The sequence below is a fragment of the Macaca thibetana genome, chromosome 11 (assembly GCF_024542745.1).
Source record: "Macaca thibetana thibetana isolate TM-01 chromosome 11, ASM2454274v1, whole genome shotgun sequence".
Classification (NCBI taxonomy): domain Eukaryota; kingdom Metazoa; phylum Chordata; class Mammalia; order Primates; family Cercopithecidae; genus Macaca; species Macaca thibetana.
The window spans coordinates 121,052,238-121,074,330 of NC_065588.1; the positions used below are offsets into that span (position 1 = coordinate 121,052,238).

The 22,093-nt window shown below is 50.3% G+C and overlaps 2 protein-coding genes and 1 long non-coding RNA gene across 4 annotated transcripts in view; 1 reads left to right on the forward strand and 2 right to left on the reverse strand.

Moving 5' to 3' along the window:
- LOC126930727 (uncharacterized) overlaps positions 1–20,883 on the reverse strand; it is a 50,526-nt gene extending 29,643 nt beyond the window's left edge. For both annotated transcript variants that reach the window (XR_007717664.1, XR_007717663.1), the window contains exon 1: positions 19,957–20,883. This is a non-coding gene — a long non-coding RNA (uncharacterized LOC126930727). The remainder of the gene's footprint in view (positions 1–19,956) is intronic.
- Positions 1–22,093, forward strand: part of TMEM132B (transmembrane protein 132B) — a 1,306,862-nt gene that overhangs the window by 283,969 nt on the left and 1,000,800 nt on the right. The gene's annotated exons all lie outside the window — the stretch shown is intronic.
- Positions 9,300–9,937, reverse strand: LOC126930713 (LYR motif-containing protein 4-like). Its single transcript, XM_050748210.1, has one exon. The coding sequence runs from the start codon at positions 9,924–9,926 to the stop codon at positions 9,651–9,653; it is 276 nt and encodes a 91-aa protein (XP_050604167.1). The 5' UTR covers positions 9,927–9,937; the 3' UTR covers positions 9,300–9,650.

Sequence of the window (22,093 nt, forward strand, 5' to 3'; positions counted from 1 at the left end):
CTACATGCAAACATGTACCTGAGGTAAAGCACCATATTACTTCCTATTACTGATGTAACAAGTGATCATAAACGTAGCAGCTGAAACAACACCAATTTATTCTCTTACTGTCTGGAGGTCAGAAGTCCGAGGAGATCGCTTTCGTTGAACTACGCAAGACATCAGCAGGACTGGTTCCTTCTGGAGGGGAAGCGTTTCTTTGTGTTTTCTGGCTTTGGAGGTGCCTGCATTCCTGCTCTCGTGAGCCCGTCCTCACATCCCTACAAACTCTTGCTTGCAGAGGTCACAGCTTCTGCTTTGTCTTCTGTAGTCAAATCTCCCTCTTATAAGGACACTTGTGACTATGTTTAGGGCCCAGGATCATCTCCCCCTCCCAAGATCTGTAACTGAATCCTGTCTGTGAAGTTTCTTGTGCCATGTAAGGTTTCGGGGATCAGGACATGGATGTCTTTGGGGACAGGATTCTGCCCACCCCATACTCTGTCTGCAGCCCCCCCCTTGCCTTTCCCACCCACCCCCTTCGTCAGCTTCTCTGTGCCAGCGTGAGCGGACCTGCCTCGTCCTTTCCACTGGATGAGCCCTTACACAGCAGCTGCCTGTTAAAGGCAGGGTCAGCTGTGTTGACAGGGAAACGGGTCGGAGTTCTGACTCCCTCCCCTGGGAGCTGAGAGGAAGGAGCTGGCTGGTCCCTGCAGGCCAGGAGACACTGAGAAAGAGCTCTGGAAAGGAGTGAGCCATCCTATGGCCAAAACCTCCCCTAGAGGCACTTCCAAGTTTCCCAGGTTCCCCAAGTCAGAGATGGCTGGTGCAATGTGTGAATTGACACCAAAGCTGGGACCTGGGGACAAAGGCGGCCTAAACGTGGAGGCCAGAATGCACTGCGAAAAAGCATCCTTATTTTGAGGTGATAGCCATGTGCAGACCAGTGGGTATCCAAAGGGACCTGCTTAAAACTTAATAGCTTCCTTAGCCTTTACACTCACATTTCCACACTTGTCCTCATGCTGCATGCACAGGTTATGCTTTGCTCCTCCAGGGTCCCCCTGCCCATGCACCAGGCCTGTTTAGTTTATATTCTTGTTACTTAGTTTGTTCTCTCTTGACCTTCCAGGCCCCTGTCTAACAGATGGGTTATTTTATACATCAAAATGGAGGTTCAGAGAGGCAAATTGAAAGAGGTTCAGAGAGGTTAGGCAACTTGCTCAAGGGCACACAGCCAGGAAGTTGCAGATCTGGTTTCAGATACACTGCCTCAGTTCCCTATCAGAGAGCTCTCTGGTGAGGACCAGAGATTAAACTAGATCCTAGGGAAGTCCAGATGTGAACTAGTGACCTCTGTCATTCTTCTGCTATCAGCAGAGGGTCCTGGGCTCAGGGTTGGACCCCCATTTGGCTACCTCCAGATTGATCTCCAGCTGGGAGGCAGAGTGTCCCACCCATCCAAGGTCACCAGGGTCATGCCTGTCTAGACAAGATGTGAAATGTCCCCTTCCTCTTAGCCCCACGTTTGCCTGTGGCCTGAGCTGCCTCCCACGTCTGCTGGGGAAGTCACATCCTTAGAGCCCTGGGGTGGGCACATGAGGTCATCCTGGCAGGCTCGAGCCAGCCCGTGCCTCCCCCACCCGCCCCTGCAGCTGCCTGGCCCACCCCACAGAGGGATCCATTCTGACCCTGTTGGGTTTTGGGGAGAAAAGGCTAAAACCAGCTCCTAGGATGGGAGACTTGGGAGCTTTAGTCAAACCATCCCTTTTCCTCTCCCATCCCAGACGTGGGGGAGAGACTAGGGGTGCCATGAGGGCAGAGTGACCAACTCCATCCAGGTTTGCCTGGGACTATCCCAGTCTTAGCACCATGAGTCCTGTGTCCCAGGAACACCCTAGTCTGGGGCTCACGGAGGCAGCTGTGGACCCACCCATACGGGGTTGTGGAGTTTCTCTTCTATTCCTGCTGCGAAAAGGCCTGTCCACCAGCCTTACACCCTTGCAACCCACTGGTGTTTCTGCGAAGGGTGGAGTGGGGAAAAGCGTATGTGTCTGCTCGTCTGTGTAGCCTTGTGCCAACACTGACACCCCAACCTCAGTTTTGTCTTCTGGAGAATGGGGATAAGGATGCTACCCTCCTGGCAGAGCTGCTGAGAGGCTTAAAGGAGGGAGAGATTGTAAGTGGCCAGCAAGGGAGAGCTTTTATAAGGAACGGCACACAGGGGAGACGTCGGGCAAAGCAGAGTGAGTGCTGGGGACATTCTGCAAGCAGAGGTGGCCACGGGCAGGGGCGGGTGCTGGTTGTGTGCCCAGAGTGTGCCAGGCCCACATGGGCTGTGCTCTCGGTTCACCCTCAGAACTACCTAGGAGGGGACCCGTGTAGTTCATGAATGTCATTATCCCCATTTTATGGATAAAGAAACCGAGGCTCTGGGGGCAGCCAGCAAGGGGCAAACCCCTGCCCCCACCTTGCAGCAGCTGTCTTTGCAGACAGGAGCCTGCAGCGCAGGGGAGAGAAGGGACCCGTTTTTCCTGTCTGTTGCCCTGTCCTCACCCAGAGACCCAGAGGCGCCTGCGGGGCCCCAGAGCCAGGATGCCCTCCCCGACTCTGCCACCCACACCAGTGACTCCATCTTGGAGGTGGGAGCTTGTTTCCTCCTCTATAAAATGGGAATGAGGCCACTGAAGCAGTCGAAGGGAAGTTTCAATGACCACCCGTGGCCAGCGCCGAGCCACCCAGGCTGGGCAGTGGCCAGGGTTGGAATCCTGATTATCCTGGGGACCTAAGGACACCTGCAGGGGACTGCAGATCCCCCACCAACTCCCAGCTGGGTGGGGCGTCTCTCTGTGCTCCCCAAATCATGGGCCACATTGTTCTGAGCTGTAACTCCCTGCTTACTCCTTGCTACACGCCTGTCTCCCTCCCTGCTGGGTTGCTGCAGGCAGGTGCTTATTCAAGAGTTGGAGTCCAGGCCTTCACCTCCTGGAGCCCTGTTCCCACCCTGGAGCAGTGGGGACAGAGCAGGTGCCCCCTCTCACACCATGTCCTGGATGACTCCCTAGACCAGGGATTCTCAAAGTGAGGTCCAAGACTCCTGGAGGGATCCACAGAGTCCCCCTTTTCCTTCCCTACGTCTCTGTGAGTTTTCTTCATGTCCTTCAACCAAAATGCCAAGTCACACCAGACCGGATGCAGAAGCAGATTTGGGAATCCAGCTCTCTTCTAAGAGACTGGACATGAAAGAGGTTTGTAAAAATGTGAAACATACAATGCCACTCTTCTCACGATTTCTTTATGTTTGGGAAAAAATGTTATCTTTCTTAAAATATATTACTTATATTAACATATTAAGGAGTATATAATTGTTCTTTTAAAATAAATGCATGTTTTGAAATTTTATCAGTGTTAATCTCTAATGCAGTAAATACTGATAAATAGAACCCACATAAACAAAAGCCCTTTGGAGTCCTCAATAATTTTTTTTCTTTTTTTTTTTTTTTTTTTTTTTTTTTTTTTTTGAGACGGAGTCTCGCTCTGTCACCCGGGCTGGAGTGCAGTGGCCGGATCTCAGCTCACTGCAAGCTCTGCCTCCCGGGTTTATGCCATTCTCCTGCCTCAGCCTCCCGGTCCTCAATAATTTTTAAGGGTGTCGTAGGGTCTAGGGGCCAAAAAGTCTGGGAACTGATCCCTTAAACATCAATCTTACTTTGATCCTTAAATTAAAATAGCTAACAGCAGCTGGGCACAGTGGCTCACGCCTGGAATTCCAGTACTTTGGGAGGCCAAGGCGGGCAGATCACCTGAGATCAGGAGTTGGAGACCAGCCTGGCCAACATGGTGAAACCCCGTCTCTACTAAAAATACAGAAATTAGTTGGGCGTGGTGATACACACCTGTAATCCCAGCTACCTCGGAGGCTGAGGCAAGAGAATCGCTTGAACCCAGGAGGCGGAGGTTGCAGTGAGCCTAGATCGTGCCTCTGCACTCCAGCCTGGGTGACACAGTGAGAATTCGTCTCCAAAAAAAAAAAAAAAAATAGCGACGAGTTACTTTGCACTTTCTATGCACCTGGCGTTTGTCTGAACCTTGTGCATAGATAGTTGTACATAGACATGCACATAGATATTAATTTAACAGCACAAGAACCCTCTGAGGTGGGTTTTAATTACCCCATTTTATATATGGGGAACTCAGGCTCCAAGACGGGACACCCCTTGCCCACCAGGGGCCACTGCCTCTGGGGAAGCCCCCCACTGGGACCCTCAAAGTCTGGTTCCGGGGTGGCTGAGAATCTAGGACAAACCACCTGGAATCCTCCAAGTTGGCCTGCACCGTGGAAAATCCCCTGAGGCTCACTGGTCCAGACTACCTTGGGGAACCCCAAACCCTGGCATGTCTAGTCACTTGCTCTGAAGGAAGCCTGGCTACCGCTCACTCACCCACCTCCAGCCACACTGGACCTCCGGCTTTTCTGTGCTGCTCTTTGGACACCCAAACTGTGCCAGCCTCGGGGTTTGTGCACCTGCTGTTCCCTCCTGCCGGAAAGCCTTTCATTCACGTGGGGCCCGTCATCATCCCTGGCCTCATGTAAAACAGCAGCACCCTCTCCCACCCTTCTTCCCTTCCACCCTTTCGCTGCTCTATATTTCCTGTGTGACACTCAGCACCATGGGACATTGTGTCATGGATGCACTTGTTCAGGGGCTTAGCGTCTGTCTCCCTGTGGGAATCTAAACCTGGTAAAAGCCCAGGCACAGCAACAGGTCCCAACATGGTGGCCTCAGTGAGTGGATGGGCAGGAGACGGGGACAGGAGAGTCATGTCTGGCTACAGGGACGCCCACCCACCTCCTCCAGCCTGGCTGACCGGCACCGTGTTGGCCTGCTGCCTAGACTCGCCAGATCTTTCGATTTTTCAAAAGAAGCTGAACATCCAGATTTTTATGTAAAATCTCCTCTTTTTTTTTTTTTTTTTCACTAGCAACTTATTCAAATTAACAAAAAGAAAAAAAAAAACAGCTTGGTGAGCCAAACCTTATGTAGATAAACTAAGTTTGGCTAATCAGACTTGCCTTGCCTTCTAAGGGGAGGTGACATTTGAACAAGACTGGAAAGCCTTCAGAGCTAGGCACAGGCCAAGCAGGGGAGGAGGAGAACAGGGTCGTGCCAGGCCAGCTGGGGCTGGGTTGTGGGGAGCATTTGAGAGGTCCGCACTCCGAAGACAGGCCTGTCACCCTTCCCCTTGGCTTCGGAAGTCTCCCCACCGACCCCAGGCCCAGCTGGCTGCAAGCCATACACTTGAAGCATATGCGTGGAGTGTTTTTGAGAAATGGAACACACAATACATCGCAAATAAGGCTGCTCCTCCGTCTGGCTGGGACACGTCTCCACGCTCCGCCAGATGGTCCCCGGCCGCCTCCCCAGCTGAGGCCGGGGCTTTGTGAGGTTGCATTCTGCGTAGAGGCTCCTCTCCATCCTGCAATAGGATGCTGGGAAGCTCTTTCCCCGGGGTGGCCGGGAGGATTTTTCTTGGCCCACAGACAGGAAGGCTGATTCAGCCGGGAACCTTCTTCTGCATTCAGAACCCTCACAGCTCCATCCTACTCCATCCTCCTCCATCCCCCGCCCACCACGCTCCATCCCCTGCCAGCCCCCATGACCCTGAGCCCCAATGCGCTGGCGTTTATTGCTAATTGTTTTCAGACAGATGGTGTGGCTCAGAGTCTAATTCCCCAGGCTAGGGGGCGGGGACGCTAGAGGAGAAGGCCGTGACCTTGACCGCTTGCATTCTTGAAGAAAATGTTTAGCCCGGCCTGGGAGGCGGGGCTGGGAGCAGTGACGATGGCAAGGGCTTGCAGAGGGGAAGTTTCAGGGCTTTGAGAAGGGAACAGGGGAGTAGGAGGAGGCTTTGAAATGTGGGAACCAACCCTGGAGCCCCAAGGGCTGATAAAGCTGGCTGGAGAATGGCCCCCCCTTCAGGAAGCCCTCTGGGATTGAAGCCTGCGAGGCAGGGAGAATTCCTCCTACAGGGTTGAATTTAGGGATGTGGAGAGTAGGGGATTTGTGGGGAGGGTGGAAGACCTCTCCACAATTTAATAAGGAGCCTCACTTTTTTTGGGGGGGGGGACAGAGTCTCACTCTGTCGCCAGGCTAGAGTGCAGTGGCGTGATCTCGGCTCACTGCAATCCCCGACTCCCTGGTTCAAGCAATTCTCCTGCCTCAGTCTACTGAGTAGCTGGGATAACAGGCACGCACCACCAAGCCCAGCTAATTTTTGTACTTTTATAGAGACGGGGTTTCACCATGTTGAACAGGATGGTCTCGATCTCCTGATCTCGTGATCCGCCCGCCTTGGCCTCCCAAAGTGTTGTGATTACAGGTGTGAGCCACCGCGCCCGGCCAGGAGCCTCCCATTTTAATGTAATTTCAACATGATCTGAAGGCTTACAGAGCCACCAGCATTTCAATAGATCCCATGAGTCTGCCGAGCTGAATGAAGACCCCAAATTACAGACGAGAAAAAGAGGTGACCTCTGAGGTTAGATGACTTGCCTTAGGTCACACAGTCCACAAAGATCCTTTGAGCTCTCACTCTGCCTGATGGGAACACAGCCACGGCAGAGGACAGGACTGACAAAGTCCGTGTTCACAGACTGCATAGGTTTGCACAGGTTTGTGAGAGGAGACGGACACAACTACAAAGGAATACGTTCAGAAACGGAAAGGACTAGAAAGAGAATAAACTAGGGAACGGGGTAGGCAGGGACCTCTGGAGAAGATCAGAGACGGCTTCTCCGAGGAGGCACGCTCAAACGTCGAGCCTTGAAGGCAGAGTTGGAACAAACTGTGTCTACATCTCAAAACAGAGAGAAAGCCAGTGCAACGGCCCTGGGGTATGGACGAGGTGTTGTGTCCAAGGAGGGGAAGCGTGGCCCTGGAAGCCATGATGGGGTGTATACAGAGCTGAGATTGTAAAGCCCCTTCACCAACGTCATTGAACACCAAATGTACCCACGACTAGAGGGCGAGCATCAGCATGATACCAAAACAGCAGGTTGGTCAACATCAGGTTATTTCAACTGGCTTTCTTTGTAAGGGTTAAAGCAGAGGGGACTTCTTTATGCTGGCTCAGGTTGACTGGGCCCTCCTCGATGGGTTGCTGTGAATCTCCAGTCTATTAGAAAAGTTGCCCCCATTTCTTCTATTTCTGTTTTCTTTTTCCTTTCTTTTTTGTTTTTAGTGACAGGGTCTCTGTCACCCAGGCTGGGCTGCAGTGGCACAATCATAGCTCACTGCAGCCTCAACCTCCTAGGCTCAAGTGATCCTCCCGTCTCAGCCTCCCGAGTATCTGGGACTACAGGTGTGCAATGCCGTGCCTGGGTAATTTTTATTTATTTATTTTTTGCTTTGTCTTGTAGAGATAAGGTCTCATTATGTTGCCCAGGCTGGTCTCAAACTCCTAACCTCAAGCAATCCTCCTGCCTTGGCCTCCCAAAGTGCTGAGATTACAGACACGTAAGCCACTGCGCCCAGCCCAAACTGCCCCCATTTCCAAGCTGTTTAATTACGCAGCACCTGCAGGAATGGCTCCGTTCTTGGTCCGCTGGGGCCTAGCAAAGGAGCTCAGTCCAAAACAAGGGCCTCGGATAAATTTTATTTACCAGCTATGGAGGAAAATAAAGCAAGGAGGGTGGGAGAAACCAGGGGGATTCAGGTGTGACCTTAAATAGGAAGGTCAGGGAAGGGCTCCTGAAAAAGCAGAAAACAATGGAGGAAAGACCTGAAGGCGATGAGGAAGTGAGGCAGGCTGGAATGACGGAAGGAAGGCAGGGACTGATATGAGGTCCCTGGAGCAGCCAGATTCACAGAGACAGAAATTCTTTATGAATCTGGCTATTCCAGGGGCTTCACATCAGTGGAATCTGACATATTTGTCCTTTTATAACTGACTTATTCTACTCAGTATGTCCTCAAGCTTCATCCACATTGTAGCCTGTGTCAGAATGTCCTTCCTTTTGAAGGCTGAGCAATATTCCATTCTTTCTGGAAGGAAGGGCCTTCCAGAAAGAGGGAGCAGCTGGTGCGCAAAGGCCCTGGGGAAGGTGTGTGCTTGGTATGTGTAAGGAGGCCAGAGCAGATGAGGGAGAGGAGGAGGCACTGAGCTCTGGGACACAGCACAGGGTGAGGGAGTAGGCCCCGCAGGGCATCGTGGGTTGTGGTAAGCCCTGGCTTTTCCTCCAGGGACAAGGGAAATTGTTACAGGTGTTTGAGCAGAGGAGTGGCACGTCTTGACTTAGGTCTAGCAGGATCCCTTTGGCTGCCAACTGGAGAATCAGCTGTGGGAATGATGGCTGAGAGGCCATCGAGGAGACCACTGCACCCATCCAAGCCAGAGATGATGCTAGCTGGAACCAGGGGAGGCAGTGGACTGGTGAGAAGTGGTCAGAGCCATGACAGATTTTTTAAAATTGTAGTAAAATACACAGAACATAAAATATATCATCATAACTCTTTTCAAGCATACAGTTCAGTGGCATGAAGGGCCTTCCCACTGTTCTGCAGCCATCATCACCACCTGTCTACAGAACTTTTTCATCTCCCCCAATTAAAACTGTCTCCATGGCTGGGTGCGGTGGCTCACACCTGTAATCCCAGCACTTTGGGAGGCCGAGGCGGGCGGATTATGAGGTCAGGAGGGTCAGGAGATCAAGGCCATCCTGGCTAACACGGTGAAACTCCATCTCTACTAAAAATACAAAAACTTAGCCGGGTGTGGTGGCGGGCGCCTATAGTCCCAGTTACTCGGGCGGCTGAGGCAGGAGAACAGCGTGAACTCGGAAGCCGGAGCTTGCAGTGAGCCAAGATCGTGCCACTGCACTCCAGCCTGGACAACAGAGTGAGACTCCATCTAAAAAAAAGAAAAAAAACCTGTCTTCATGAAACACAGCCCTGGCACCCACCATTCTACCTTCTGTCTCTATGAATCTGGCTACTCCAGGGAGCTCATATCAGTGCAAACTGACAGTATTTGTCCTTTTATGACAGGCTTATTCTACTTACTATAATGTCTTCAAGATCCATCCACAATGTAGCCTATGTCAGAATGTCCTTCCTTTTCAAGGCTGAGTAATACTCCATTGTATGGATAGACCGTATTTTGCTTAACCATCATCCATTGACAGACACTCTGGTTGCTTCCACCTTTTGGCCGTTGTGAACAGTGCTGCTGTGAACGTGGGTGTGCAAACATCTCTCCTACTCCTTGAGGATGGATTTTTTTTTTTTTTTTTTTTTTTTTTTTTTTTTGGTGTGAAAGGCTCAGGGAGATAATTCTTTTTATTGTCAAGGACCAAGAAACAACATGTAGAAATGCTATACACAATGGCCATGAGCTACAAGATAGGAGTGGGGTGGAGGGGAGACGTGGTAACACACAGCACTATTCTGAACAAACTCCAGCTCTCCATTCTAACACGTGAACCAAGGAGACACAGCCATCCTTTTTCACTAAGGCTGCAACAGAACGCAAATGTGACTTGGTTTATCAGCTCCCACAGGGCAGGCAGCGCAAAAGGCTATTGTAAGCTGGTTTTGGGAGCCCCCATCTCAAACAGAGAGTGGATGCTGAAGGTGGTCCCTGGCCGCCGCTGGTGGCTGGTCCCCGGCTTGCTAGGTCCTGGGCATGTCGCGATTCTCAATGATCAGCTTGTCAGTTGAATACAGTTGGCCAATGTGGACCTGTCGACGAATTACTTCAAGGTCTCTCTTGGCTTTATTCACTAGGGTTTGAATTTCTACAGGATCCTTCACATTTTTATTTTCTCTGAAGGCATCTCTTATCCTCCTGACAGCATATGTTCTGTAATTGTAGGAGCTGAAACGCTTGCTCTCTCTCAGCATCGCCCGGTACAGATCTAACACTTGTGCGCGACTGGAGTCTGCCATTTTGGAAAGAACGAGGATGGATTTTTAAGGTATGGGCAATAAGATTCGCTGATGGTGCAGATCCAGGAGTGTGAGAAAAAGAGGCGTCAATGTGGACCGAAATCAGCTCAGCTCCTGCCCCACCCTGTCTTGATGGGCAAAAGGCCATTCCACCTCTGGCATTCTAGGACATTCTTTTGAGACATTTCATAGCATGGCCTCAGCTCCTGATCCCTCATCTCTGCCATTTCAACCTCGCAGGGGCTCAACTTCCCTTCTCTTCTGCCAAGCCTCCCAGGTCAGCATCTGCCCGCCTTCATTTCTCAGACAGGCAGACCATCTCAGTCAGTGCATGCTATCAGCCTCCTTGTCACTGTTGTCCTCCCACTGCACCTCAGTAGGCTCAGATGAATGAGACACGAGGCTCTTGAGTGTGCTAGAACTCAGCTGAATTTCTGCTTTTAGTCCCATTCAGCAGAAACAGAGCCTTGCTTAGTCTTGAGCTTTTGCTCTCTTCTTCCACTCTGCCCAGGGATTGACGCTACTCATGGCACTCCTAGGCAGTGAGTTTGTGGACCTCCTTGGGCCAAGAGTCCCCACCCATGTCCCTGAGATGCCTATGGTCTCATCTGCCTTTAGGTCTTGGTCTGGTTCCAATGACACTGGCCTCTCTTCTGCTCCCCAAACATACTGAGTGAGTGCCTACCCCAGGGCCTTTGCACTTACCATTCCGGTCCTTGCCCACTTTCCTCTTCATTTTGCCACCCCTACTCACCCAGCAGGTTCCAGCTTCAACCTCCCTGCCTCAGAAACCTCCTCTATGCCCCCTGAAGCCAGGCTCCCAGTCAGCTGCCCCCATACCTCCCTGGAAACTTTCCTTTCCTGATACTTGTCCCATTGGGAGAGAGAGACAGGAGGGGGCAGTGGTTAACACAAGGATTGAAGTCAGACTGCCTGGGTCCAGATCCTGGCTCTCACTGAAAAGCAGAGTGACCTTGACCAAATCATGGAATTCTCCCATCCTCATTCATAAAATGAGGATAATCATGATCCCCATGCACAGGGTTGTGTGGGCCCGACACAAAGTGTGCCGTGAATAATTGTTGCTCTGTGGAATTCCTTGCTCACTGACATCTTCCCCACCTGGTGGTAACTCAGAGGAGAGAGGCACTGGGTCTGCCCCGGGTGTGCAGGTGTACCTGATGTGCTCTCCAGATCAGGACCAGCAGGGTAGATGGATGGACAGATGGATGTTCTAACTCTGAGTCCACGCAGCAACCTCCTCCTCCTCCCCGGTGCCGGCACCACCTCCATCCAGCCCCTCCCCGCCCTCCTGCCACTGGGGGCTCACCTGACCCAGCCCCCACCTCCCCAGCCTCCTGTATCCACTCAAGTGCAATTAAGCCAAACTTTTGATTTAAGATATTTATAAAGGCACTAAGAATGTCCTCTAATATCAGCTTATATATTTTTAATCTGCCATTAAAGTGATTTAAAACAGAGCTCCGATGGATGGGCGTGATGAAAATTAAAAGTCTCCATCACCTTGTGTCTGGCTGCAGCGCCCCAGCCGACAAGGACACAGTGGGGCGGGGGCACCCCACCCCGCCAAATTAAGGGGAAACACAGCCTTGCCTGCTCTTCTCCAGGGCTGGGGCAGCCAGGGAGACGCGGTGTCATTAAGTAGTGAGCGCAAAGGGCGGCAGTGTCTGCAGAAGGAGCCACGCGGCCGCCCTTAATGAACGGTGACATCTGCTCAGCTCTTTAATTAACGAGCCCCCATGCACTGTGGCAGGACACAGGACCACGTCCTCTGTGCTTGCAGGAAAGAAAAAAAAAAAAAAAAAAGCCAGGCAGGGAGATGACTACAAATATGCAGAATGATTTTTTTTTCCTGCCTGCTTTTAGAAACTGGAGAATGGAACCCAGCTGCGACTGTTCCCTCTGCAAGGCCATTTCCCGGGACTGGGTTCCTGAGGAGCCTGGTGGGTGAAGGCGCTCTCACCCCATGCCCGGTGTTCAACCTTTTCTTCACCCTTCTCCCACCCCCGGCCTCTTCACACACAAGTCTGAAATAAATGAAGGCAGCCAGAGCACAGGGGTCTGAGCTTCCCCCAGGCCTGGGATGAAAAGCCATGAATCAGCCCTGTGTTAAATTTCCCCATCATAAATTCACTCATCCACAACTGCATCCCAGCTTCCTCCATGACAACAGGCTGCCACCCACAAAGACACCAAGCGGGGGCTGTGAGAGATTCCAGATCTCACAACAAGGATAAGGGCCCAGAACAAGGGCCACTAGTGGCCATCCAGGGCTTAACCTCTAAGACATTGCGTCTTCCCATTTTCATGCTGGAGGCAGGGTTTACAGAGAGCCAGGCTGCCGTGGGGAGATTTTGACCTGAGGACCAGAGGCCCAAATCTCTGGTTTGTAACATCTCAAAAAACTTGGCCCTTGTGGCTTAATGGCCCAAAAGGTAGCTCTGGAAGAGCCCTGCCCCAACCCCAAATACATCAGCTACAGGTTTTTGTTTTTTTCCAGAACCTTCTAGAGTTTTCTATAATTCAACTAAATTTCTGCTTTGTGTCCCATTCAGTGGAAAACAGAACCTTGGCAAGTCTAGTGTTTTCCCACTCTTAGCCTACTCTGCCTAGGGATTCAGTCTAGCTGTGGCCTTCCTGTAAAATGAGTCTGTGGACCTTCTTAGATCAAGGGTCACCACAGATGCCCCCAAGATGCCCATGGTCTCATCTGCCCTTAGGCCTTGGTCTAGCTCCAGCTACACTGGCCTCTTTTCTGCTCCCCAAACATACTGAGTGAGTGCTCACAGTCACAGGCACTTATTTAGCACTTACTGTATGCCTGGCTCTCTGCAAAGTGGTTTATATGCAGTAGCTCTCACACCAACCCTATGAAGAAAGGACTATCACCAATGCCACTTTACAGAAGCAATTCTTCTGAGGAACACCAAGAGACAGTGTAGACAAGCTGAGAGTTATGTGCCTGAAGAGTGAGATAGTTGGGGTATTTATCTACCCAACCTCCACGTGTCATCAGTTGAAGGTGTTAAACTCTCCAGCAGTCTCTCCTGAGGAGGCTTAGTGAGCACCAACAGCACCTACTCTCCTCCCTCCCTGCACTTTCCTGTCTGGAATTTTCCGGAGCTTTGGCAGCCATGTTGGCATTACAGAGAAAGGTATAAGAACTGCTGAGGCCCTGACATGGCCTGGTTTCCAAAACAGCTTTTGCCAGGCTTCTTTAAATATCCAATTCTACTTGCTCATTGCTGATATGTAGGAAAGCAATTGACTTTTGTGTATTTACCTTGTATCCTGCAACCTTGCTATAATCACTTATTCATTCTAGTGTTTTTTTGTCATTGTTTTGAATCTTTGGGATTTTCTAAACAGTTGTGTTATCTGTGAAGAAAGTTTTATTTCTTCCTTCTCAATCTGTATACCTTTTCTTACTTGTCTTATTGCATTAGCTATGATTTCCAGTATGACCTTGAAAAGGAGTGGTGAGAGTGAATGTCCTTGCCTTGTTCCTGACCTTAGGAGGAAAGAACCTAGTCTCTCACCATTGAGATGTTAGCTATTGGATTATCGTAAATGTTCTTTATCAGTTGAAGTTCCTCTTCACTCCTAGTTTGCTGGGAGTTTTTGTCGGGGATAGGTGTTGGAGTTTGCCAAATGCTTTTTCTGCATCTATTGATGTGATCATATGATTTTTAGCCAGGTTTCTTTTTAGAAGAGGAAAACAAAACTCCCATTTTGTTCAGGCCACCGATAGTTAAGCTTTCTGCAACTTGCAGGCAACAGGCATCCCTAACGGATATGAGGAGTTACAGGAAGGAAGGAAATGGATGATATGGGCCTGGGCTGCCTTTTCAATAAATGTCCTTGTGACTGAGATATTGGGTACATTAGTCTCCCCTGGCTGCCGTTAACAAAGTACCACAAATGGGGCGGCTTACACAACAGAAATGTATTCTCTCACAGTTCTGCAGGCCAGAAGTCTGAGATCAAAGGGCCAGCAGGGTTGGTTCATTCCATGAGAATCTGTTCCTGGCCTCTCCCCTAGCTTCTGGTGCTTTGCTGGCAATCTTTGGCATCCCTTGGCTGGTGGATACGTCACCCTGATTTCTGCTTTCATTTTCCCATGGCATTCTTCCTGTGTGTGTCTGTGTCCAAAGTTCCCCGCTTTAGAAGGGCACAGTCATATTGGATGAGGGATCCCCTTATTCCAGTATGACCTCATCTGAACTAATTCCATCTGCAGGGACCCTACTTCCCAAATAAGGTTGCATTCTGAGGCACTGAGGGTGAAGTTAGGACTTCAGCACATGAATTGTGGGGAATGCAACAGGGTCTATAACATCAGGTTAGGGAAAGTTTTCTTTTTATGATCAGGAGTCTTGAGGGCACTTATGGCCATCAGAAAGGTCTAGTTGGGAAGGAAGAAAGGAAAATCCATTGTGTGTAGTTTCTGAGGGACTGGCAAGAGTGAGAGCCCCAGCCCAGAATGAGGGACTGGCCTTTCCTGGCCAACCACCGGGATGCACATGGGGTCCCTGTGTGAGGTCTCCTCCTTCCTGAGCAGCCTCCATCTCGGGCGGTGGGCCCGGGGCCAGGGGGCAGGCAGTGGAGGGGGCCCCTACGCCACGTTTTGTGGCTGAGCTGAGGCTTCTGCCCTCGCAGCTGGGCTGACCTCCTGCAGGCCGGCCTCAGTCTAAACAAGGGCTGAGTGTGTTTTTCTAGGCGAGAATTGGGCTGGGGTTTGCCCGGGAGCCTGGTTCAGACAGGAGCCCTTTGAAGGCAGGATGAATTGAGACAATGTCTCCTTCCAGCTGAGGGCAGGCAGCGGGCAGGAGCAGCCTTCCAGAGGGCCTCTTGTCCAGGGATGAGGAGAGGGTGGGAAGGGGAGCTTAGCCTCTGGGCCACCATTGGGCCTGAATGACCTCGTCACCTAACAATCCAGTAACTGAGGCAGTGACGGATTCTCGCAGCCTTTGCCAAAGCCAGCCTTGTGCAGGAGCAAGTGACAGGAGGTGGTCCCAGACAAGTATCTCTTTTATTTTCAATAATTATGCACGTATTTAATGTATACTAGAAAAATATAGTTAGCCCATCCCATTAATGGTGTCCCAGGTTGCATTGCTTCATGCAAGGTGACATTTCAAAATTTAAAAAGGAGGTTACTGGAAACTACTTGTATGCCCATCAGCAGTGAATGGATAAGTGAATTGTGGTACATCCTTACAGTGGAAAACTACACAGCAATGAAAAAGCCCATCCTGATCCGCACACCAGCATGGAGCCACAGCTACTGCGTGGGCTGGTGACAGGTCCTGCTCTTAAAAGAGGGAGAGGCTGAGCACGGACCCAGCACGTGGGCCCAGCACTGATGCTGTTCCAAGGCTCCACCCCTCCCTGGCCTGTCTCTATATCAAGCCAGTTGTCCCCCAAAATGTGCCTAATCACTTCTTATCTCACTGTTGCAATTCTGGTTCAGATGACCTCACTTCTTACTTGGCTCCCCTGGCCCAGCCTATTGCCTCTTCACACACTGCACTTCCACACTGCACAGATTCATCTTCCTAAACTGCTGCTCTGATTGAGACGCCCCTGACCCCACTGCCATGACTCAAGCACCTTCTATGGCTCCCTATTACCCAGAAAATAAATATCAAACTCCTCAGTGTGTTGTTTCACAATCCCAGGACCTTCTGAGCTGGCTTCAGTCGTATGTGGTATACCAGCCACAGCAGTGAATTGGCTACTTCCTCACTGTGTCCCACAAGTTCTCTCCTCTTGATCTTCTCCTTCTACCTGGGATACCTTTTCTATAACCTCAACTCTAGAAGTCTCTTTTCTTTTGAAGGTGCAGCTTTAAATGCTACTTCCTCCTTGCTAGTGAGAATGAAACACATCTCTTTCCTCGTTTTTCTGCCTGTCTCTCCAAGAACGCCCTTATCATTTTTCTTGGACCATGGTGATTTGACTCCCAATCTCAGGGGATCAAGATTTTAGAACAGTCACTCCAAAAGAGCAATGCTTAACCCAGAGGAACGAGGCTCTGATGGTGACATTTTAGGCACCCATGCCTGGTAGAAGAAGGCACCATGTTGATCAGGGAGCCCCTTCCCTGGAAAGCACCTACACCAAAGGCCACAGACTCCAGCAATTGGAGTCTGAGAAGAGACGCTATGAGCTTATATCACGGAGGTTGTCTTGGAAAAGGGATAATTGATCTGGGCCTTGAAGGTAGATGGCACTCAGGGAAGTGGCATGGTTCTGGGGAAAGAATTTAGAATTTGTGGACTCAGATAGGCTGGGCTCAAATTCCCTTTCTGCATGGTTTTTTTTTTTTTTTTTTTTTTGAGACATGGTCTTGTTCTGTCACCCAGCCTAGAATGCAGTGGTGCAATCATAGCTCACTGCAGCCTCAACCTCCCTAGGCTCAAGTGAGTCTCCCACTTCAGCCTCCCAGGTTGCTGAAACTACAGGCACAGGCCACACACCCACTTAATTTTTTGTTTCTGTATTTTGTAGAGATGGGTTTTTTTCATGTTGCCTAGGCTGCTCTCGAACTCCTTGGCTCAGGCGATCCTCCTGCCTCAGCCTTGCAAAGTGCTGGGATGAGACTTTGGCTATCACAGAAGCCCCAACTCAAATTGCACTCAGCTAAAAGGAAAAGTTATTAGCTCTTGTAATGGTAAATTCCAAGGTAGTGCTGGCCTCAGGTATGGCTGAGTCCAGGGACCCAAGCAATGGCCTCGGAACACATGGCTGTTTGTGTCCATGTTGGCTTCCTCCTCAGTCATGTCCTACCTTCACCACGGAAATGCCATCCAAGCAGGCACAGTTAAATATACTTAATCAGTCCAGATTCTCACTTCCCAACTGTTTCTGCAACAGTCCTGGGATACCTCTTACTGGACAAAATTGGGTCATCCAATGACCCCTGAACCAATCACTGAGGCAGAGGTTTGGAAATTTTTGATTGGCTGAGCCTTAGTCACATGCCCATCTCTGGACCAATGGGGAGATCCAGTTCAACACAAACCACATGGTCTGAGATGAGAGAAGGGCTGTCTCCAAGTAAACTAGAGGGGCCGTGACCAGAAGGGGCAACTGATGTCCAATAAAGTTACCGAACAACTGCGGGACCTTGTACAGGTACCTTATGCATTCTGATGCTCAGAGCCCTTGTTTGTAAGGTGGGAAAATGACAGACCCACCCAAGGGGAGCTGTAGCTAGTTGTGTGATGATGGTCGTGAAGACATCTGGCACACTATCTGAGCCTAATAATGGCTCGCAGATTCAGAAGCTGGGCTGCAATTAGAGCAGATAAGCAGGAAGGATGGAAGTAGCTGTGTTTTCCAAGATGGCTACAAATTCTCCCATCCCACTGGCTCTTTTTACATGTGAGGTGGGCACTCCTATTATTGGAGCTGGGAGTTATGTCCCTCCCCTTGCCCAGGGCTGAGACTGCAGTGGAAGGGAAACTGGGTGACTTCTGAGGCTGTTACAGGAGGTGTAATGGCTTCCTCCTGGCCCTCTTGGGACACTTTTTTTCTGGAGCACCATGTTGTAAGGAAGCCCAAGCCACACGTGGAGGCTCTGGCCCCAGCTGAGGTTCCACCTGACAGTCACTATCAACTGCCAGACATGTGGGTTGAGATAACCTCAGCCCCAGTCCATGTGTGACTGCAACCACAGGAGAGGCCCCACACCAGAACCATCTGGCTGAGCCCAGTCAACCCCGGAACCATGACATAACAATAACATCATTGCTATTGTTTTATGCTGCTAAGTTTTGGGGTAACTCCTTATACAGCAACAGATACCTGGAAAGGGGAACATGGAAGGATTGTATGCAGAGGCTATGGTGGGAGGCTATGGTGGCCTGATTTTATCACAGGATTTGTCTCCAAATCTCACTGGTTCACATGCCAGGTAATCCTAGTCTGTACAAAAGAGAATAAGAAGAGGCTGTGCCCGAGCTCCCTGAACCACACACAGCCCTGTGCCCACTTCAGCCCTGGGCGGAAGTGGACTCATTCACATCATCAGGTCCTGGCTGTGAATTTCCCAGGACAAAGGGGTGGCCCCACAGCTGTCGGGGCAAACCTCCTTCGGTGCCTTCCAACAGCTCAGGCCAGCCCAGTTCTCACTGACTTGTGGATGGAACGTGTCACCTTCAGAGGAAGGGGGCAACATAAACCTTTGAAGGTGAGTTTGCTAAATGCTTGCATAGCGAGGCCCCTGCACCTCCCTTTGCTGAGACTGGGGGAGGCTGAATGGCACCAGTCCCTATCTCTCAGCCCCGCTCAACCCCGCTCAGCCCCATCCTTCTAGCTCAGTCCTGTGGGACCGCCCCATCCTTGGGCAGCCCAGCTACACCAGCAGGTCACCGAATGTGGATTGTACCCAGGTGGTGTCTACACAGATCAGAAGGTAGTTCAGATAATGGGATCCTTTGAAGCAGACGATGAAACATTCCACTCCAGACCTCAAACACCCAGGTGGCTGCCTGCCCCGGGCATTCAGGCGTCACTGCGTGGCTCCCGCCCCACCTCCTTGAACCACCCATGGGAACAGCCTCTGCCTTCTCCTTGCTGAACTGCTATTTGCTCACTTTAAAAACAACTCCTCACTTTCTCTAGGCAAATAAATGGACTTAAAGAGGAAAGCTTCGATCACCCCATAATCGGAAAGCTGATATCACTTGCTGGAAGAGAAGGTGATGGCGAAAGTGAACACGGAGAAACAAAAGGTGTCACCCAAGTCTGGTTTCTGTCCTGCTGCCTGAGGAAGGTTTTAAATGGAAACCGTTTCCGGCTGTTGTGAAGGAAGTCCTGCCAACCTCACTCAGTGAGGTGTCAAAGACATCTCAGCACCCGTGGAGAGTTTCTCCCTGGAGTTGGTGGAAGAACAGGAAAAACAAAAAGGAGTGGTTTTCTTGCTGTTTCATATTATTTAATGCTGTGCCTACATCCATTCCGGGTCTTCCTAACCACTTGGCGGAAACCCCAAATTCAGATGATAGGAAATGCTTGCACAGGGCTTGGGTACCTCCGAGAGCATTATATGCACTATCTCATTTAATCCTCATGGTAGATACGGTTATCAGTATCACATGGGGCACAAAGAAGTTAAGTAGCGCATCTGAGGTCACACAGCCAGTGAGTGGTGAAGCTGGGATTTGAACCCAGTTCTCTAGCTTGAGTCTGTGCTCCTAACCATGCAGCATGCTGAGAAGCACAGGTTTACACCCATCAGGTCCTAGACAACTGCCCAGAGTCTCTGTACTAGAGTGAAAAATGCCCTCAGCCCACAATTTATGTCACTCCCCGGTACCTACGAATGTGACCTCTGGAAATAGGGTCCTTGCAGATGTGATCAAATGAAGATGAAGTCATACTGGATTGGAGTGGGTCCTTATAAGGAGGAGGAAGTTTGGACAGAGACATGCAGGGAAAAGCCACGCGACCACAGAGGCAGAGATTAGAGTGTGGCAGCCATGGCTAAGGACTGCCAAGAATGCTGGCAACTACCAGAAGCCGGAAGGGGCCGGGAAGTATCCTCCCTGACAGCCTTCAGAGAGCGCGTGGCCCTGCCGCCACCCAGATGGTGAGGGAACACGATTCCTGTTGTTTTTAGCCACAAAGTTTAGGATGTTTTTTCCCAGCAGTGGCAGAAAACTAACAGTCTTCTTGGCCTGTGTTTGGGGGGACATGTCTCCCACAGGAACAAGTGCCCCCTGGGAAGGGGTCTGGAGTTAGCTGAACTGCAGGAAATCTGTTGTTTTTTTCTTGGAAAAGCTAATTTTCACCTTTCCCCATCTGGTCAGAGATCTTCAGGGACAGCCTTACCTTCCCATTGGCTTCTGTTGCTGTGTTACTTTGGCCAAGTGACTTAACCTCTCTGAATCCCATAGTGGATTTTGCAAGCAAATAGGCGGTATGAGTTTGTTCTCACACTGCTAGAAAGATATGCCTGAGACTGGGTAATTTATAAAGGAAAGAGGTTTAATTGACTCACCGTTCTGCATGGCTGGGGAGGACTCAGGAAACTTAGCGTCCTGGCAGAAGGCAAAGGGGAAGCATGACACCTTCCTCACAAGGCGGCAGGAAAGAGAATGAACGCGGTGGCAACTACCAAACACTTATGAAACCATCAGATCTCATGAGAACTCACTCACTCTCACGAGAACAGCATGGGGGAAACCGCCCCCATGATTCAATGACCTCCACCTGGTCTCTCTCCTGACACGTGGGGATTATGGGGATTACAATTCAAGATGAGATTTTGGGTTGGGAGGCAAAGCCTAACCGTATCATAGACCTAGAACACCTGCCCCAGGGAGGCAGCTGTTATATCTCCGTGGATTAAGATTTCAGGAACTTTTATGGAATTGCCAAATGTTTTCTTTAAGTTGGGCTAAGGATATGGTATCTAAAGCTTTTTTTTTTTTTTTTTTTTTGTCTCATCATCATCTGAAATTCTCTTATTTATTGGTTTGTTTGTTTAGAGTCTGTCTAGGCCCATGTTGGCTGATGGAGCTTTCTGTGATGATAGAAATATGGCTATCAGGCACTTGAAACGCGGCTGGTACCACTAAGGAACTGAATTTGTAATTTTATTTAATCCAAATGTAAATAGATACATGGATTGGTTTCCTGTAGCTGGTGTAACAAATGATTTTAAAAGTAGTGGCTTAACACATTTTATTCTCTTATAGTTCTCAGGTCACAGGTCTGCAGTGGGTCACACCTCAAAGCAAGGTGTTGGCGAGGCTGCATTTATTCCTGGAGGTTCCAGGAGAGCCTCTGTTTCCTTGTCTTTTCCAGCTTCTAGAAATCTTCTGCATTCCTTGGCTTGTGGCCTCACATCATTCTGACATCTGCTTCCATGGTCACATCTCCTTCTCTGACTCTGACTCTCCTGCCTCCCTCTTATAACGATCCTTGTGATGACCTTGGGCCCACCCAGATCATCCAGGAACATCTTCTCCCATCTCAGATTCTTAATTTAATCACATCTGTAGAGCCCCCTTTGCGGTATCAGGACACATATTCACAGGTCCCAGGGCTTAGGACCTGGACATGCTGTGGGCCATGGTTCCATCTCCTGCTGCGTGGGGCTAGGGGCTACCGTATCCAACAGACAGATCCAGACTGGACTGTCATTTCCTAGGGAAACTGCTTCTGTCTTAATCGCCATTGTGCCCTGTGTCAGGCACACAGTAGGTGCTCAATTAATGTGTTCAATTAATGAAATTTGAACATTGCTTCTACAACATGTTTGCTGAACAACATGTTGGGTTTAAATTCTGAGTCTGAGCTAAATTTTGCAAATTGGAGACAGTTGTCATGCTGCCTTTAGCCTGGGCCTTGGGCGCTGGTTCTGTTCCGTTGTGCTGTGTGACTTTAAGCAAGCCTCTGCGCCTCTCCAGGCATCAGCTTCCCCATCTGTACAAAGAGCCAGGAGGGAGGAAGCCAGACGCTGTGAACCACCTGCAAACAGCCTCGTGGGGGCAGAGAAAACTGGGACGCAGACGCCATGGGGCTGGTCCATGGGCAAGGCCTTGAGGGAGGCGAACAGTCCACCCCAAAAGTAAAAGCATATTTCAGAAAAATGGTGTGGGAGACCAGGAGGGAGACCTTCTGAGCCATCTGGGGGAAAGAACTTGGGGGCCTGGACTGGGGTTAGAATCAGTGACTTCCAATGCTCTGCCTCTGCCTGGATAGTTCTCCCAAGCCATCTCTGACTCTACACATCCTTCGAGACCCAGTTCAAATGGCCCTTTCTTAAGGAAACCTTCCTTGACTCCCCCAACCCACCTCTGACCCACAGGAAGAGCTCAGGGTCTCCGGGCCTCCACAGAAGCTGTGCCGCCCCCATCGCAGTCCAGAGATGTTAAATGGCTTGCCCCAAGTCACATATGCCAGTGAGTGGCAGATCTGGGATGTGAACCCAGGTGATCTGGCTCTAACATCTGTGCTCTTCCTGGGCTATGTATGCACATTCACCACACGCACACATGCATACATGCACACAGCACACACACAAAACACATGCACATCCCTAATCACACACACAGACCTGCACATGAACACACAGACATTCACCCTAATACATATACCTGCACACACACATTCATCCTAATACACACACG